Source organism: Rhinatrema bivittatum, chromosome 7, assembly GCF_901001135.1.
Source record: "Rhinatrema bivittatum chromosome 7, aRhiBiv1.1, whole genome shotgun sequence".
NCBI lineage: Eukaryota > Metazoa > Chordata > Amphibia > Gymnophiona > Rhinatrematidae > Rhinatrema > Rhinatrema bivittatum.
In genome coordinates, this window is record NC_042621.1 from 210,471,863 (window position 1) to 210,490,755 (window position 18,893).

At 46.1% G+C, this 18,893-nt stretch overlaps 1 protein-coding gene across 1 annotated transcript in view; it reads left to right on the plus strand.

The window, feature by feature from the left end:
* PCDH15 (protocadherin related 15) overlaps positions 1–18,893 on the plus strand; it is a 2,056,285-nt gene that overhangs the window by 1,952,901 nt on the left and 84,491 nt on the right. The window contains exon 30 of the mRNA XM_029609778.1: positions 7,507–7,683. Within this exon, the coding sequence (XP_029465638.1) occupies positions 7,507–7,683 (177 nt within the window). The remainder of the gene's footprint in view (positions 1–7,506; positions 7,684–18,893) is intronic.

An 18,893-nucleotide genomic window follows, 5' to 3' on the forward strand; every position in this document is an offset into this window, starting at 1 on the left:
TGAGGGGGAAGAAGAGAGTTTATGAGTGAGCAAGTCAATAAAAATGTTAAGTGTGTGTGTAATTGTATGTGAGTGTGGGAAAGAGCAAGTATGTGAGAAAGTGTATATGTGCATTTGTATCTGTGTCAGTGAGACTGTGTGTGTGTGTGTGTTTGAGAGAGAGGGGGAGCCCATGTGTATGTGCCTAAAAGAAAGGGAGCCAGCGTGTGTGTGTGTGTGTGCACCTGAAGAAAGGTAGCCAGTGTGAGTGTGTGAGCCTGAGAGAGAAAAAGCCAGTGTGTGTGTGTGTGCCTGAGAGAGTGTGTTTGTGTGTTTGTGAGTGTACCTGACTGAGTGTGTGCGTCTGAGAGAAAGGGAGCTAGCCAGGGTGTGTGTGCCTGTGAGCATGTGTGAATTTTGAAAGAACGTTTGTATGTGTTTTGTGTAAGCATGAGGATGAATGTGTGTGTATAAGAGAGAGGAGAAAGTTTGTGCACCTTCCTTCCCTTCCCACTACTCCACGAAAGTCTCAGGGTGAACCAAAGTCAAAAGTTACCAGGTATGGAGAGTGAGTGATTTTTTAAAATTCTTATAGGGCCGGATTTTCAGAAGGTGCTGCGCATGCCGTGCCTATTTTAAAAAGGCCCAGCAGTGTGCGTAAAGCCCCAGGACGCATGTAAGGCCCAGGGCTTACAAAAAGGGGCGGGGTGTGGCTCCCGGCACAGCGGCCATATTTGCCGCTGTGCTGGGGATCGCGTGCTGGCAGTCGGCCGGCGTGCGCAACTTGCACCTGCCCGGAGGCAGGCGCAAAAGGTAAAACAATAAATTTGGGGACGGTTAGAGTAGGGCTGGATGGAGAAGGTCAGGTTAGGGGGAACGGGGAAAGGCAGCGCGGATCTGCATGCGCAAGGTGCACAATTGTGCACCCCCTTGTGTGCGCCAACCCTTGATTTTATAACTTGTGCGCTCCTGCGTGCGCAAGTTATAAAATCGGGTGTATATGTGCGCGCTGGGTAACGCACGTACCTTTTTAAAATCTACCCCATTGATTTTAATTAATCAGGAAGTATTTGATGTGTATGCTATTTTGAAATATTGTATTGGATGATAGTCTGTTTATCTTCTATTTTGAAGTATTAATTCTTTTTCTTAGTATGGCTTTACTATTATGATTGATGCTTTATATTTCTTGTTTTTATTGTTTGATTTTTCATTGGTTTGGTGATTTTTCAGTTTTTTCATTGGTGCACTACAAGTGGAGTCTGACTTGTTGTGGTTTCCAGTTCAGTTTATATCTGCACTTTTTCATTAATATTTTATGGTCTCTTTAGTCTGTAGTTAGTGAGGGTCCATCTGTGATCTACATGTGTGACTGAGTTAAGTATTCTGTTAATGTGTCGTTTCTATGAGGAGCGATGTGTGCCCTCAGGCCCTGTTAGGAGCTCGGAGGCATGGTCACATCTAAGGTAGGATGTGAGCCCTTGGGCTGTGGCACGACTCAGGGAGGAGCCCCAAGACACACCGTGGGAGGTGAGCTGGTACGAGCACGGGTGGAGCAGGAGCAAGGCTGGAGAGAAGACAAGGCGAAGATTATCCGAAAGAGGAAGAAGGCAGGCTCAGCCCTCCACTAGACCTACATATACCAATGAGATCCAGCAATACTATGTTGATCTCGAGAGTAGCCCACCGGCCACTCGATAGCCTTTTCAGACCCGTCACTAGGGAACTACGAGTGCATGAGGCCAGACAGAGGCTGAGGGCAGGAACATGAAGACTCAGATGAAGACTCAGGATACTCTTAGGGTTCAGACATAGACTTGGATACTCAGGAGACTCGGGCAAAGACTTGGATACTTAGGAGACTCAGATGAAGACTTGGATTCTCAGGAGACATGGACATGGACACAGGTTACTCAGAAGGCTCGGAGGACTCAGACAAGGATTCAGGAAACTCAGAAGACTCAGACATTCAGGTTGCTTGGAAGTTTCAGACAAGGATTCAGGAGTCAGGTGAAAGTAATGGGTGAGAACTGCATTGCAGCGTGCCCTACACAGCCTCCCATGGCTGTCACGGACCACGTTGAACGCAAAGCAGGCTCCAGGCGAAGACATGGAACTTGAGACCGAAACATGGCGAAGATTAAGTAGAGGCCTGTATCAGAGCGCACCCTACTCAGCTGCCTGTGGCTGGTCATGGACCATGCTGGAGCGGAGTAGGTTCTGGCAGAGTCTTAGGCATGGACGGAAGCAGACAGAAGGGGACTCCATAGACCAGGAACAAGATACTCAGGAACAAGGCTTTAAAAACAGAAGTCTCCTGGAGGCTTGCACTACAGACGAGAAGAAGGCCTTGTACCAAGAAGCGCCCTACACAGCTTTCCTGTCGGCTGGTCATTGACCAAGACATGGCACGCCAAGAGAGGTGGACAGACGACGGACCTGGGAATTGGACAAAGAGCTGAAGTTGAGATGGATGAAGTCAAGACAGGAACATCGGACATCAGGAACAAGGATCATGGCATCTCTGGCACGTGACATCAGGACATCAGGACATCTGGACACAGAACATCTGGACCATCAGAAACAGAAGACAAACAACGAGGGAGCTCCAACGAACATCAAGGAGATGAAGTTCAGGAACATGAAGAACATGGAACGAAGATCCATCAAGGCACAGGAGACCACGGAAGACCTGGATTGGAAGGAAGATCACAGCCACTGTGCAAACCTGATCCGAAGGCACTGAGGAATGGCAGCAAGGCCCTTTTATAGGGCTGAAGTGGAACAGGTTGATGATGTCATCCGTTGGGTCCATGGGGCTTTTCCCACGGCTGGCCCTTTAAATACTGAAGAGAGGTGCGTACCCACACCTAAGGAGAAGCTGGTGAGAACAGGCACATTGGCGGCGTCCCTGCCATGTGGGAGGCCTGAGGAGAAGTGGCTCCCTGCCACGGAGACGGAGGAAGAGGCAGCATTGGCAAGGACGGCTTCCCTGCCATTCAAGGACTCCAGCAGCGGCTCCAGCTGTGAAGACAGAGCACATCGGGGCTCAGAGCAGGAGCCAGCCGAGGCCTCTGGGCCACGGAGGATGGCATCGGTGGCAGTCTGCAGCACTCCGAACTGAAGGTAGGTGGGGACTGCAGTGATCTATAGAATTTGGTTTGTTCTGTTTTCCTATTAGGAGGTATATTGGTATTTTAGAGTCTGTATAATGTTTGCAATTTCATCTTTTCATAGGGTTGTAACCATTTGAGTGCTGGCAGTTAGAGCTGTTTTGGAAAGGGAGCTTGATTATATTGTATTTGTAATTTAGTTTGCTCATGGCTTTCTGAGGACCAAGCCCACACTCAACATGCATTACAATAGTCCCAATACCATATGTGTTCCAAGTGTCTTTTTTGGCTTTTATGCAGGGTTTACTGGTTGATACCACAGCAGTGCATGTAAATATAATATACATACTGTTGTGATACTTTTACTGCAAAAGACTGTACATTGAGTGTCCTTTTCCAAGTTAAATTTTTTATTATAAATGTATAATTTTAAATTGCGTTGAGAGTGCCTGTTATGATTGTGGACCCTGTGCAGTGGTGTGGTTGACTCAGTCACACAGGTGAACCCATGTGGCCCACACCAACCATGGGCGGAAGGGCCTAGATGGGACTAGCAGGAGCTTCACCTATACCAACCGTCATTCCCGAAGGTTGAACCCTTGGTGCGGCCGGCTGGCAGGAGTGAGGGGGGTCCCAGGGCAAAGAAAAGGAGAATGTCTGGTTCTAAGCAAATGTTGAAGCAGGGGTCAAACAAGAAAGTCCAGAGAATGAAGCAAGGTCAGGGCTGGCAGCAGAAGACATACGGTAATCCAAGAGACAAACCAGGGTCAGGGCAGGTGACAGGCAAGCAGTAGTCAGATCCAAAGCTGATGTCAGTTCCACGAAGTTAATCTGAAGAAGCAGGGCAGGCAGGAGAAGAAATAGAGGCAGAACACACAAGAAGACAATAGATGGGGAGAAGGGGTAGACACGAGACAAGCCAGGAGCAGGAAGCATATAAGGCAGGGCCACAAACGAACTAGCACCTCACACTGAGAAGTAGGCTACTCAGGAGACCTGTTGCTGAGAAACTAGCTGGTTGCAAAAGACGTCCTCATGTACCCCAGGAAGATGTGACACCATCAGCCAGCACCACAGGAAGTCCCAGTTAGGGAGCCTATAAAGTCCATCCAAGTTTACAGGAAATTCTATCCCGGGGATCCTTGGAACAGAATGTTGCTGGAGGAGTTGCTTTGGATCAGAGATGAGGGGGTTACACGGGGGAGGTGGCTGGTGCCTAACAGTGGCTTGGGCAAGGGTGGGGGGGGGGGAGGCTGGGCACACCGTTGTAAGATTCACTTAGGGTGCATATTACCCTTGCACTGACCCTGATTAGAATAAGAATACAAATTAAATGTTAAAAAACACTGAGGGGCGGATTTTAAAAGGCCCGCGCGCGCCAGCGCCTATTTTGCATAGGCCGCCGGCGCGCGTAAAGTCCCGGGACGTGCGTAAGTCCCGGGGCTTTCGAAAAGGGGCAGGAGGGGGCGTGTCCGGGGGCGTTCCCGAAACGACGCGGCGTTTCGGGGGCGTGCTGCGGCGTTTCGGGGGCAGGCCCGGGGGCGTGGTGCCGGCCCAGGGGCGTGGTCGAGGCCTCCGGACCAGCCCCCGGGACCGGAGGATGGAGCAGGGCTTCCGGCCGACGCGCGCAAAGTTACGCCTGCTTTCAGCAGGCGTAACTTTGCCGACAAAGGTGGGGGGGGGGTTTAGAAAGGGCCGGGGGGGTGGGTTAGGTAGGGGAAATGGAGGGGAAGGTGGGGGGAGGGCGAAGAAAAGTTCCCTCCGAGGCCGCTCCGAAATCGGAGCGGCCTCGGAGGGAACAGGCAGGCCGCGCTGGGCTCGGCGCGCAGGTTGCACAAATGTGCACCCCCTTGCGCGCGCCGACCCCGGATTTTATAAGATACGCGCGGCTACGCACGTATCTTATAAAATCCAGTGTACTTTTGTTCGCGCCTGATGCGCGAACAAAAGTACGTGCTCGCGCAAGTATTTAAAATCTGCCCCTGAATGAGGAGGGGCCAGCACATAATTGTTCACACAGAACTGCAAAAACATTAGCACTGGCCCTGCCTGGCGGTGCCCTGTGGTGATGCGCTGACAGGGTTTCCACCCCTCCCCAGTGAAAAGAGACCATGTGTGGTGGTGCTGTTTGGTGATGTGCTGGTGGGTGGGTGATGGTGGGGGAGACCTTTGCTATGCCTATGCTATGTACAGGCAGCTGAACAGGAGCAGAATAGAGAGTGTACGTTTAACATCAACACATTCTGTTTTACTCCCCTGGCCTAAATATGCTCTGGGAATGCCTATTTATAACCTGGTTAAAGCCAACATGTATTTTTAGCTGAGTAGAGCAGGATCATTTTTAGTCAAGCCATTTTATCCAGATAAAAAGTGATTTACCCAGATGAATGGCTTTGAAAATTGTCCTCTTATGGCCTTTAGGAAAACAAGTGACAGAGATAAAAGAAATATAATTAAAGGTCATAAAATGATATGCTTGACTAGACAGCTCATATGAGAAGAGAAATATATGAGTATTCCTAATAAAAAGGACATTAAAGGGTTAAAAAAAAACCCTATAATATAATAAACTATAAATATCAAAACCTTTCAATATAAACAGTAATTGTAAATCTTAGATCAAGTAATCCAGTAAGTCAGAATCATTTCAATTGATTACTCTCATTTAGGGATGTGAATCGTTTTAGGACGATTAAAATTATCGTCCGATAATTTTAATATCGTCTTAAACCGTTATGGAACACAATACAATAGAGATTCTAACGATTTATCGTTATAAATCGTTAGAATCGTGAGCCGGCACACTAAAACCCCCTAAAACCCACCCCCGACCCTTTAAATTAAATCCCCCACCCTCCCGAACCCCCCCCCCAAATGACTTAAATAACCTGCGGGTCCAGCGGCGGTCCGGAACGGCAGCGGTCCGGAACGGGCTCCTGCTACTGAATCTTGTTGTCTTCGGCCGGCGCCATTTTCCAAAATGGCGCCGAAAAATGGCGGCGGCCATAGACGAACACGATTGGACGGCAGGAGGTCCTTCCGGACCCCCGCTGGACTTTTGGCAAGTCTTGTGGGGGTCAGGAGGCCCCCCCCAAGCTGGCCAAAAGTTCCTGGAGGTCCAGCGGGGGTCAGGGAGCGATTTCCCGCCGCAAATCGTTTTCGTACGGAAAATGGCGCCGGCAGGAGATCGACTGCAGGAGGTCGTTCAGCGAGGGTTCCGGCGCCTCGCTGAACGACCCTCCTGCAGTCGATCTCCTGCCGGCGCCATTTTCCGTACGAAAACGATTCGCGGCGGGAAATCGCTCCCTGACCCCCCGCTGGACCTCCAGGAACTTTTGGCCAGCTTGGGGGGGGCCTCCTGACCCCCACAAGACTTGCCAAAAGTCCAGCGGGGGTCCGGAAGGACCTCCTGCCGTCCAATCGTGTTCGTCTATGGCCGCCGCCATTTTTCGGCGCCATTTTGGAAAATGGCGCCGGCCGAAGTCAACAAGATTCAGTAGCAGGAGCCCGTTCCGGACCGCTGCCGTTCCGGACCGCCGCTGGACCCGCAGGTTATTTAAGTCATTGGGGGGGGGTTCGGGAGGGTGGGGGATTTAATTTAAAGGGTCGGGGGTGGGTTTTAGGGGGTTTTAATGTGCCGGTTTTGCGATTTTACGTTTTTTCGATTTTTTACGATTTTTCACGATTTTTCACGATATTTTACCCCCCCAAACGGCAACAATACGATTCCCTCCCCCTCCCAGCCGAAATCGATCGTTAAGACGATCGAGGACACGATTCACATCTCTACTCTCATTAATGAATCTACAAAAAAAGGAGAGAGAGAGGTGACTGTGGTTACAAAAAACATTTTGCATAGCATTTGCTCAACATACCAATATTATGTGTGTTGTTTTAAATTTCACAGTGAATAAACTGGTGGCAATTTCAAGGAAGCTGATTAAGTAATTTGTATTACCTTGCTTGAAAGTAAAATAAATCTTAGTTGATAAAGTACAGATTTTAATACTATGTGAACTTTTGAAACAATCAATGATTGAAACTGTATTCTTTTAAATCAAATCCTTAACTGGCATTTTATATTTAATCTTCAAATAGTGCAATAGCTTTACATGGTATTCTGCATTATGAAAACATATTTGTTACTGTGTAAGCAATATTTTATAACTTAAATACACATAATTGTAAGGTAAGAAAAAAGTGAAAGCACATATTTATGTATCCACGATTTAACATTTTAATAAGGAAAATACATTGTTTTGTTTTGTTTTTTACAGCTTTATACTCTTACTTTCACAGCAATATTTTGTGGATGAACAAGATTATTTTTATATTGCACTTTTAGGTTTATTTTTGGCTGATGGTTTAGCAATATTTAAAAAAATGCTCAATTATGTTTGCATTTCATTTGCAGAATTTTAGAACGCTATGTTCAGGACCAGATTCCCGGTGCAACGGTTGTGGTGGAGTCCATAGGTGCCCGAAGGTTTGGAGATGGATTTTCAGAAGAGGATTATACTAAAAGTGACCTCATGATCTATGCAATTGACCCTCAGACAAACAGAGCTATATCAAGGAATGAATTGTTCAAGTATGCACCTCATTTTTCTGCAGTTGATGTACTAGTAAATGTATTTTATTTTTGCAAGGGGGAGGGAGGAACAGAGGTTTGGCAATTTCCTCTTGCTCCTTTGGACTTCCAACTTGACTGGAACCAGTCCTGGTTGGCAACATGAGCCTTCGTTCATAATTACCTATTTTAAATTCACTACTCCCACCCACCTCCAGTTCTGCCCAGCCATCATAGGGAGAGGCTTCAGTTGGGAACCACAAGCTATAGTTCCCTTAGGAACTGGCTAATGTGGATCCTAATTACAACCACTAAGTGTCACCATTGTGTGATGACTGAGACTGCCTCCCCTCCAGATGCTGTGATTGCTGCCTGTGCAACTTCCTCATCTCCAGCTAGCCCAGTGTGCAGAAGTCCTGACTTGGAAGTCAAATCTAGCTCAACTGCTGAGCTACTGGACTGGACTAGTTAACTCTGAAACATAACATTTTTTTTCTTAGTGAATCTTCTTTAAATTGAAAACATTCTTATTCCATGCTTTCTCAAATATGGAAATGAAACTATGGCAGGCAATGCTTTTCTGCCCAGTTTAAGAAAGGATTATGATGAATCAAAAATATTGTACTTGTATCCTCATTTCCTTTTTAAGGGATGTCATTAATACTGCTTCATATAACTTTTGAGAAACTGATTTCATCTTCAGAATAATCAGTAAATGACTCCAAATGATTGCTCCAATTAGAACTTTATATCCATTATACAGTACTTATATTTAACCTTTAGACTAAGCTCAAAGTGTAATGTGTTGCATAATCTCACAGTAGTTTGTATCAGGTCCTATGAAATATCAACTTGCAAATGGTTTTGAAAACTGAGGAGTAAATATTCAGCCACTGGGTGGCTAGTTAAGTTAGCCGGATACACATCTGCCTAACTTAACCTGGTTATTCAGCAGCATAGCAGTGCCTAAGGGTGTGCATTCGTTCCCTACAAATTGGTAATCCGCAACATATAGGGCCATATTCGTTGTATTCATGGGGAAGCGAAAATATTGCGATTCCCCACGAATACAACAAATCTTTGCCAAATTATTTGGCCATCTAAAGGAGCCAATTTAAACAAACTCCCCACCCTCCTGACCCCCAAGACTTACCAAAACTCCCTGGTGGTCCAGCGGGGGGTCCGGGAGCCATCTCCTGCACTCACACCCTTGGCTGCCAGCATTCAAAATGGTGCTGATAGCCTTTGACCTATTAGGTCACAGGGGCTACCGGTGCCATTGGTCAGCCCCTGTCACATGGCCATCAGCACCATCTTGTGCTCCTACCATGTGACAGGGGCTGACCAATGGCACCGATAGCCCCTGTGACATAGTAAGGGCAAAGGCTATCGGCGCCATTTTGATTAATGGCAGCCGATGGCCCAAGTGCAGGAGGTCACTCCCGGACCCCTGCTGGACTTTTGGAATGTATTGTGGGGGTCAGAAGGGTCCCCCAAGACTTGCCAAAAGTCCCTGGTGATCCAGCGGGGGTACAGGAGCGATCTCCTGCACTTGGGCCATCGGCTGCCAGTAATCAAAATGGTGCCGATAGATTTTGCCCTTACTATGTCACAGGGGCTACCGGTGCCATTGGTCATCCCCTGTCACATGGTAGGAGCACAGGATGGCGCCGGCCACCCATTGCTCCTACCATGTCATAGGGGCTGACCAATGGCACCGGTAGCCCCTGTGACATAGTAGGTCAAAGGCTATTGGTGCAATTTTGAATGCCGGCAGCCAAGGGTGTGAGTGCAGGAGATGGCTCCTGCACCCCCCCCCCCGCTGGACCACCAGGGAGTTTTGGTAAGTCTTGGGGGGGTCAGGAGGGTGGGGGGTTGTAGTTAATTTAATTTTAGCCGGGAAACGAATAAGAATTAATGTATAAATGTATTGGGGGCCCCCCTTGCCGAATGCAACGTATCTGCCCCCCCCCCCCCCCCCCCCCCGACGAATACGAATCCCGAATGCAATGTATGGCATCCCTCTGCACATCCCTAGCAGTGCCACAGAATATACTCAGTTAAGGTCCTCATTTACTAAGCATTTTTCCTGTAGACACAGGATGGGAGAAAAACCTTAGTAAATCAGGCCCCAAGATAGAGTTAGCCGGGTATGTGGTATCCAGCTAAATTTAGACCTGCCTTAAGGCATGTCTAGAGTTAGGCGATTAAATTGACCTGTTAACTCCACTCCTCCCCAGAATGCCTACCTCCCGCCCCAGGAACCCCCCTGATTTACCCGGCTAAATTCTAGCCGGATAATTTATTATCCGGCTAGAATTTCGCTGGATAAGCCTTTTAAATATGCAGATAAGCCTTTTAGATGGATAACTTTCCCATTATCCATCTAATGGCCTTTGAATATGTACCCCTGAATATGTTTGAGAGGTTATGGGCAGATGTCGACCACGTCCTTTCCAGAATGAATGCTGGCCAAGTCATTGCTTCCTTGTTAGGTCAGAGAAATAAATTGCTATAAGGAATACATATACCAGAAGGAACTGATTCATTGCAATAATGCTCTAGGCTGTATATAATATTATATATTCCTTTACAAAACTACAAAAATTCATTTGAGCCAATCGATGAATGATATTTTAATGTAAATATATATCAGATATTCATATCATCTGCTGAATATATTTATAATACAACTGCTTAACAAGATATCACAAATTGATTATGTAGATTTGGTGCTGTGCCATGATTTCTGTTAGTACAAAGTTTATTGTCATATATCAGTATAATTCTTCTGAGATATTCTACGATGATGTTTTTATTCTTGGCATGTTTCACTGAATATAAATTTGGAAAAGATACTGGAAATCAGGTCAATTAGCACTTACTATCTAAGCAGATTTAGGAATCACAGCTTGGAAGGGATCTCCTCATTTTAGATTTGCCTTGTACTTCCAAGAGACCTGACTTGACCAGAGACAGGAGATTAGAATCAATGGACTCGTGGTCTGACCCACCATGGCACTTGTTATGGGATGCTTCATATATTTTATAAAATTGAATTCTCTAGGGAAGGTAAAGCTGCCAAATTTGCTAGATGCACTTTTCTCAGATTTAGCAAGTACCTTTTACTCTTTAAGTGTGAATTTTTCATTATACTCATGTAAGCAAAAAAGTATTTTATGTGTATTTAAGTTAAATTAGCCTTTTCAAAATAAAATTTCAGTCCCTTAGTTATAAAATAAGCCTGCTGAAAATTTGTAGTGATGAATCACAGATAGAAGGAGTTTGGTACAGGGAAGGAAAATAGCTTCCATGATGAATGAGTCAATGGATTGCATTCAATAACCAGATGTGAAAGTGAAGAATTCCCCTCACAGTGCTGCTGCATGGACAGCTCCTATAGTGTATATGCAGCTCAACAGAGACAAATGTATAGAACAGAAAGAGGGGGAGATGCAACCCAAGTTTATAATCTGAAAGCACTGTATAGTGTGTTCTTGCGGGAAACAATTTTGCTATGCCTTGATTGTATAACAATCACGTGTGCTCCTTGAAACTTCAGCCAGTTTCCTATATTTGTATATACACAGGGGGTCATTTTCATATTGACTTTATGGGAACAGTGGACTTTACAGTAATTATTAAAATAAAAGTTGGTGTGTACTTTTATTTTGAAACTTCTCGTAGAAAAAAGTACCTACTTTTTCTGAGCCTACTTTATTCATGGGTAATAAGGTGCATAGATTTGTAAATGCAATCTACGCAGTACATGCTATTTTTCTTCCCAGTCTTAAACACCCACAAGAGTGCTTCCTCTGTGTGGCCAAACGTACCAGCAAGTGTGGAACAACGCATGTTCTTTTCACTGCATTAAGGGAGAACAGATTTCAGACAGCCAATTTAAATGGCTTTGTAGATTGCCTCACAATGTACATTATCTCTGGATCGCAGGTTCCAAAGTGATTATGACTGCGAGATCTCCCATATTCTCGAGCCGTAGTTCCCGCAATGCTCTATTGACCAGTCAGTATTTTGCTGAACTCCTGACTTGCTAATCGATTGCTGACAGGGCTTACTGGTGTCCTCTCAGGTTTTGCCTTCGTACCACATTCTGTTTCAGGTTATAGATCCAAAGTAAACTTCAGCTGCTATTCTTTCCATGCCCTTCCCCCCCAGCCGTTTTTGTTTACTTTCTGTAAACCTGCTGCCTGCAGCCTTTCCTGTTCTTTCTGACAACAGTTTGGTGACAAGGGAGAAGAGATTTATTTGCTTTCTCTTCTTGAATTCCCTACTGCTATTCTCCAGAGTTAATGAGCCTGACCCAAAAAAAAAAAAAAAAAAACTCAAACACATTCTTTATAATAATTTTTTTTTTTAACTTTGCTTGCTTGTACTTCACCTCAGTTTATCAAATGTTTTGAGAGTTCATGTGGTTTACAGCCTACCCTGAAATATATTTTCATTGGTCTACTCTATATGGTTCAGTTGTCCTGCTGTGCTACCTGATTTCTGATATTTGTCTGTTGTTGGAAGTTACTAACAGACTGAGTCAGTGTGCAACAAATTGCTAGAGGCAAACTGAAAATCTTTTACACGAGTTTTGAAGACCCTGTGGAAACAAAGGAGAGGGATGAGTAGACATTAAAGCAAACATAAAATGCAGAGATTGGATGAAATGAGCAGCAGATGCCAGTCAGAGTAAAGAAGAGGCTGTTAGAAACTGAAAGGACTTATCTGTAGGGGTTTCATAATTGGTACATAGTCTGCCCATTTCAAGGATAAAATATGCTCTGCCTGTTACTTTAAATGCTTGCAGTAACACATCTTCTCGCACTGCATTGAACATTAGGGATGTGAATCGTTTTTCAACGATTAAAATTATCGTCCGATAATGTTTATATCGTCTTAAATCGTTATAGAACACGATACAATAGAAATTCTAACGATTTATCGTTAAAAAATCGTTAAATCGTGTTAGTGCGCACTAACTCGAGTTAGTGCGCACTAACTCCCCGTTAGTGCGCACTAACTCGATTTAGTGCGCACTAACTGAAAATGATACAAATAAACACTTTCCAGGTCACTGAAGGTCAGTTAGGAATGAATATGTGTTCCTATTGGCTGGCTGCCCTCTTATCTATTGATGTTACCAAGGTTACCACTGAGGTGATGGTTGGGGGATGGGAAATGGAACTGGAAACTAACGAACACCAACAGAAAATGAAACAAAGTGTTCACACTTCCCAGGTCAGTAAAGGTCACTTAGGAATGAATATGTATGTATGTATTCCTATTGGCTGGCTGTGCTCTTATCTATTGATGTTACCAATATGGTTGGGGGGATGTGAAATGGAAACAGTTGGAAGCTTGACAAAAAAAGTAATGTAATGATCAGCACTCACGTGACTAGAACTTGTTTGTTTATTATTTTTGTTAGCAGGCACCTGAAATGCTAGTGCATGTTGAATTTGCCAATCACTGTGCATTTTAGAAAGGTGGTCCTGGCTGGAACTGTACACAGTTCAAATATATGTAATTGATTGTTGGTAAGTGTATTTTTTAAGTAGCCACACTGGCACCAGTATGTTTACTTTTCCTCCTACTTAACTCACTAGCTCAGCTTTGTAAGAAGGGCTTCTCTGCTTGTGTGTTGTTTTTGTTTGGTGTGAGGAGAGCAGAAACATCAGATCTTTATTCAATCTACTACAGTCATCTCTTACAGTGCCCTATCCCTATTAATACCAGGAGTGTTGTGATCTTCCTGCACACAGTGCCCTAACCCTGATACCAGTCTGAGACAGCTCCCTCCCTGCATTACTAGTGAGAGGCTGGCTTCACAGACAGGGGGGAGCTGCCTGACCCTCACTCCTGACTTCCCCCATGTCCCAGCTAGTGAATGGTGTGTGGGTGAGGGGGGGGGGGGGGAGGATGGTGAAGTCTGAGACAGCTCCCTCCCTGCATTACTAGTGAGAGGCTGGCTTCACAGACAGGGGGGAGCTGCCTGACCCTCACTCCTGACTTCCCCCATGTCCCAGCTAGTGAATGGTGTGTGGGTGAGGGGGGGGGGGGGGGAGGATGGTGAAGTCTGAGACAGCTCCCTCCCTGCATTACTAGTGAGAGGCTGGCTTCACAGACAGGGGGGAGCTGCCTGACCCTCACTCCTGACTTCCCCCATGTCCCAGCTAGTGAATGGTGTGTGGGTGAGGGGGGGGGGGAGGATGGTGAAGTCTGAGACAGCTCCCTCCCTGCATTACTAGTGAGAGGCTGGCTTCACAGACAGGGGGGAGCTGCCTGACCCTCACTCCTGACTTCCCCCATGTCCCAGCTAGTGAATGGTGTGTGGGTGAGGGGGGGGGGGGAGGATGGTGAAGTCTGAGACAGCTCCCTCCCTGCATTACTAGTGAGAGGCTGGCTTCACAGACAGGGGGGAGCTGCCTGACCCTCACTCCTCCGGGGTATTGTGATCTTCCTGCACACAGTGCCCTATCCCTGATACCAGGGGTGTTGTGATCTTCCTGCATGCAGTGCCCTATCCCTATTAATACCAGGAGTGTTGTGATCTTCCTGCATGCAGTGCCCTATCCCTATTAATACCAGGAGTGTTGTGATCTTCCTGCATGCAGTGCCCTATCCCTGATACCGGGATGTGTGCAAGAAGATCACAACACCCCCGGTATCAGGAATAGGGCACTGTGTGCAGGAAGATCACAACACCCCCAGTATCAGGAATAGGGCACTGTGTGCAGGAAGATCACAACACCCCTGGTATTAGGGATAGGGCACTGTGTGCAGGAAGATCACAACACTCCTGGTATTAATAGGGATAGGGCACTGTGTGCAGGAAGATCACAATACCCCTGGTATCAGGGTTAGGGCACAAGTTCTAGTCACATTGACTGATCACATTACTTGTTTTGTCAAGCTACCAACTGTTTCCATTTCCCATCCCCCATATACTGTCAGTAGGAAACTTGGTAACATGAATAAATAAGAGGGCAGCCAATAGGAATACATATTCATTCCTAAACTGACCTTAACTGACCTGAAAAGTGTCAAATTGTATCATTTTCAGTTAGTGCGCACTAACTCGAGTTAGTGCGCACTAATCGGAAAAAACGATTTTTAACGATTTTTTAACTAAAAAATCGTGCCTAAGACGATTTTCTTGCCCTGCCACACGATTTCTATCGTTAAGACGATATGGAAAACGATTCACATCCCTATTGAACATGCCATTCACTAAAGGGCATCAAGTCTGGGGTGAATAGTACATTAAGGGGCTGATTTTAAAAGCCCTAAGCGCACCGGGCCTATTTTATAAAGGCCCGGCGATGTGCCTAAAGCCCCGGGACGCATCTAAGTCCTAGGCCTTTATTAAAGGGGCAGTCTGGGGGCGGGGCATGGGTAGGGTGGTCGCGGGGAGGGGCAGGGGCGGGGGCAGAGGCTCCCAGCACAGTGTCCATTTGCTGCTGTGCCGGGGATCGCGCACCGGCAATGGGACAGCGTGTGCAACTTACTTCAGCCCCAGGGCTGAAGTAAGTTTTAAAACAAGAAAAAGAAGAAGAAGAAAAAGGTAGGGGGAAAGGGCGGGGGAGGTAGGGGAAGGGAAGGTGGGGTGGGGGGGTAGGGAAGTTCCCTCCAAGGCCACTCCGATTTTGGAGCAGCCTGGGAAGGAACGGGGGAAGGTAGTGTGGCTCAGCACACGCAAGGTGCACAATTGTGCACCCCCTTGCACGCGCTGAACCCCAATTTTATAACTTGCGCGTGCCTGCGTAGTGCGCGCACATGTACGCCTGCACGCTTCTATTACAATCTACCCCTAAATGCACTGAAATAACATGTTATAAATGGCATTATTGCAGCACATTTAACTTACTATTGCTCACATAACATATTGGCCAATGATTAGTAAGATTCTCTTTTGCTCCCCCCACCCCAAAGGTCCATCCCATACCAAGCAAGATCACTCAAGTCATATAAGAGAACCTGCCTCTGGGCTTATCGGACAGGCTACACCAAGTGAACTAGGCTGTTAGTCCTCTGTAGGGATGTGAATCGTTTTTTGATGATTTAAAACAATCGTCAGATATATTTTAAATCATCAAAAATCGTTAGAGCCGCGATACAATAGCAATTCCCCCGATTTATCGTCAAAAAATCGTAAATCGGGGGAGAGGGGAGGGCGGGAAAACCAGCACACCAAAACAACCCTAATACCCACCCCGACCCTTTAAAACAAATCCCCCACCCTCCCGAACCCCCCCAAAATGTTTTAAATTACCTGGGGTCCAGTGGGGGGGTCCCGGCGCGATCTCCCGCTCTCGGGAAATGGCGCCGGTGGCCTTTTGCCCTTACCATATGACAGGGCAAAGGTAGCGCCAGCGCCATTTTGGTTCCTGTCACCCGATGTCACGAGTGCAGGAGATCGCTCCCGGACCCCCGCTGGACCCCCAGGGACTTTTGGCCAGCTTGGGGGGGGCCTCCTGATCCCCACAAGACTTGACATAGTGAGGGCAAAAGTAGCGCCGGCACCATTTTGAATATTGACAATACGGCCCGAGTGCAGGAGGTCGCTCCTGGACCCCCGCTGGACTTTTGGCAAGTCTTGTGGGGTCAGGAGGCCCCCCCAAGCTGGCCAAAAGTCCCTGGGGGTCCAGCGGGGGTCCGGGAGCGATCTCCTGCACTCGTGACGTCGGGTGACAGGAACCAAAATGGCGCCGGCGCTACCTTTGCCCAGTCATATGGTAAGGGCAAAGGGCCACCGGTGCCATTTCTATTAACGCGGCCATGGCCCGAGAGCAGGAGATCGCGCTGGGACCCCCCACACTGGACCCCAGGTAATTTAAAACATTTTGGGGTGGTTCAGGAGGGTGGGGGGTTTGTTTTAAAGGGTTGGGGTGGTTTTAGGGTTGTTTTGGTGTGCCGGTTTTCCCGCTGATTTACGATTTGACGATTTTTTAACAAAAGAAACCATGACGATCAGATTTCCCTCCCCCCCAGCCAAAATCGATCGTTAAGACGATCGATCACATGATTCACATCCCTAGTCCTCTGCTCCTGTGACATAATTAAAATGGGGGCCAGTGGCCTGCTAATCACCATGTCCCAGTAATAGGTGCTGCTAACCATTAAGGTGTTCTTTCAACAGCTCCTGCTGCTTGAAAGCATGCCCCTCCCTTTCTATTGGGATTGGATAACTCTGTGCCCTGACAGTTTATCCAGAGCCCCACCACTTACTTGCAGCCTTAATGACCTCAATGGGAACTTTATTGACAAGGAATTATCATCTCATTTCTTCTTCCTTTTCCATGTACAAGTCTACCTGTGGTAATGAATGGTATGAATCAGTGAACACTCATTTGTGCACTAGGTGAGAAGATTTGTAAGGTCCTCCAGATTTGACGCTCATCTGCTACCACCCAAGAAAGAGATTTAAGTGTCAAAGTGGATAACACATTAAAATTGTCAGTTCAGTGTGCTGCGGCAGTCAAAAAAGCAAACAGAATGTTGGGAATTATTAGAAAGGGAATGGTGAATAAAATGGAAAATATCATAATGTCTCTGTATCGCTCCATGGTGAGACTGCACCTTGAATACTGTGTATAATTCTGGTCACTGCATCTCAAAAAAGATATAATTGCGATGGAGAAGGTACAGAGAAGGGCGACCAAAATGATAAGGGGAATGGAACAGCTCCCCTATAAGGAAAGACTAAAGAGGTTAGGACTTTTCAGCTTGGAGAAGAGATGGCTGAGGGGGGATATGATAGAGGGGTTTAAAATCATGAGAGGTCTAGAACGGGTAGATGTGAATCGGTTATTTACTCTTTCAGATAATAGAAAGACTAGGGGGCACTCCATGAAGTTAGCATGTGGCACATTTAAAAATAATCAGAGAAAGTTCTTTTTCACTCAACGCACAATTAAACTCTGGAATTTGTTGCCAGAGGATGTGGTTAGTGCAGTTAGTATAGCTATGTTTAAAAAAGGATTGGATAAGTTCTTGGAGGAGAAGTCCATTACCTGTTATTAATTGAGTTGACTTAGAAAATAACCACTGCTATTACTAGCAAGAGTAACGTGGAATAAATTTAGTTTTTGAGTACTTGCCAGGTTCTTATGGCCTGGATCGGCCACTGTTGAAAACAGGATGCTGGGCTTAAATGGACCCTTGGTCTGACCCAGTATGGCGTGTTCTTATGTTCTTAAGATCATTAAACAGCAGCAAATTGTTCACATAATTTCCTCCCAGCTGTAGGACTACCACATCCAGACAGGCAAATCTAGTCAGAAACAAGTGAAACTAAGAGATAAAATCATCCTAGCACTTACCTCTATGGCAGATTCATAACACCGATATATCTAAAGTCACCAAACCCAGATGAGTGTCAAATCTGGAGGACCTTACAAATCTTCTCACCTAGTGCACAAATGAGTGTTCACTGATTCACACCATCCATCACCGCAGGTAGACTTGTATATGGAAAAGGAAGAAGAGATGAGAAATAGGGTTAATTAGGCGCAATGAGGGGTATTGCCTGCCTCTCTGATGTAATGTGCATAAGCTGCAGAATGCCGTCTATGGATAGTAGACACAGGGAGTGCAGATATTGCTGAACTGGAAGCTGCACCATTTCAAAAGGTGTGAGCACAATATAGTTTGGGATATAGCCCTGCCCCTGCAAGGATGTACACAGCCATGAATTGGTCTATTCCAATCTTAACAATACCTCTAGCCTTTGAATCCTTGCTCTACCATCCTTCTTAAGATTTTTCATCACGACATAGCTCAATTCATTTCTGACATTAATGCCTCACTTTCTACTGGCTATTTACCAGAATCTAAAAAAGGCTTCTATTCGTCCAGTCTTATAGAAACCTTCTTTAGATCATGAAGATATCACAAATTATCGACCCATTTTCTCCCTCCCATTCTTGGCTAAAATTGTTGGAAATGTTGTGCTGAAACAACTTTCAGTTTTTCTGGATGAGCATCATATGCTTGACTAGTATCAGTTTGTGTTTCTCAGATTCTACAACACTGAAATGCTGTTGCTATCCAGCTTCGACACTATTCGTTGGGGCTTTGATACTGGTACCCAGTATGTTCTGTTCCTTCTTGATTTCTCTGCAGCATTCAGCACAATCAATCATAGCATTTTTGCTTTCACGTCTCTCATCTCTTGGTCTCTCTGGCACTGTTTATAGCTGGTTTCAATCCTATCTCTCTTC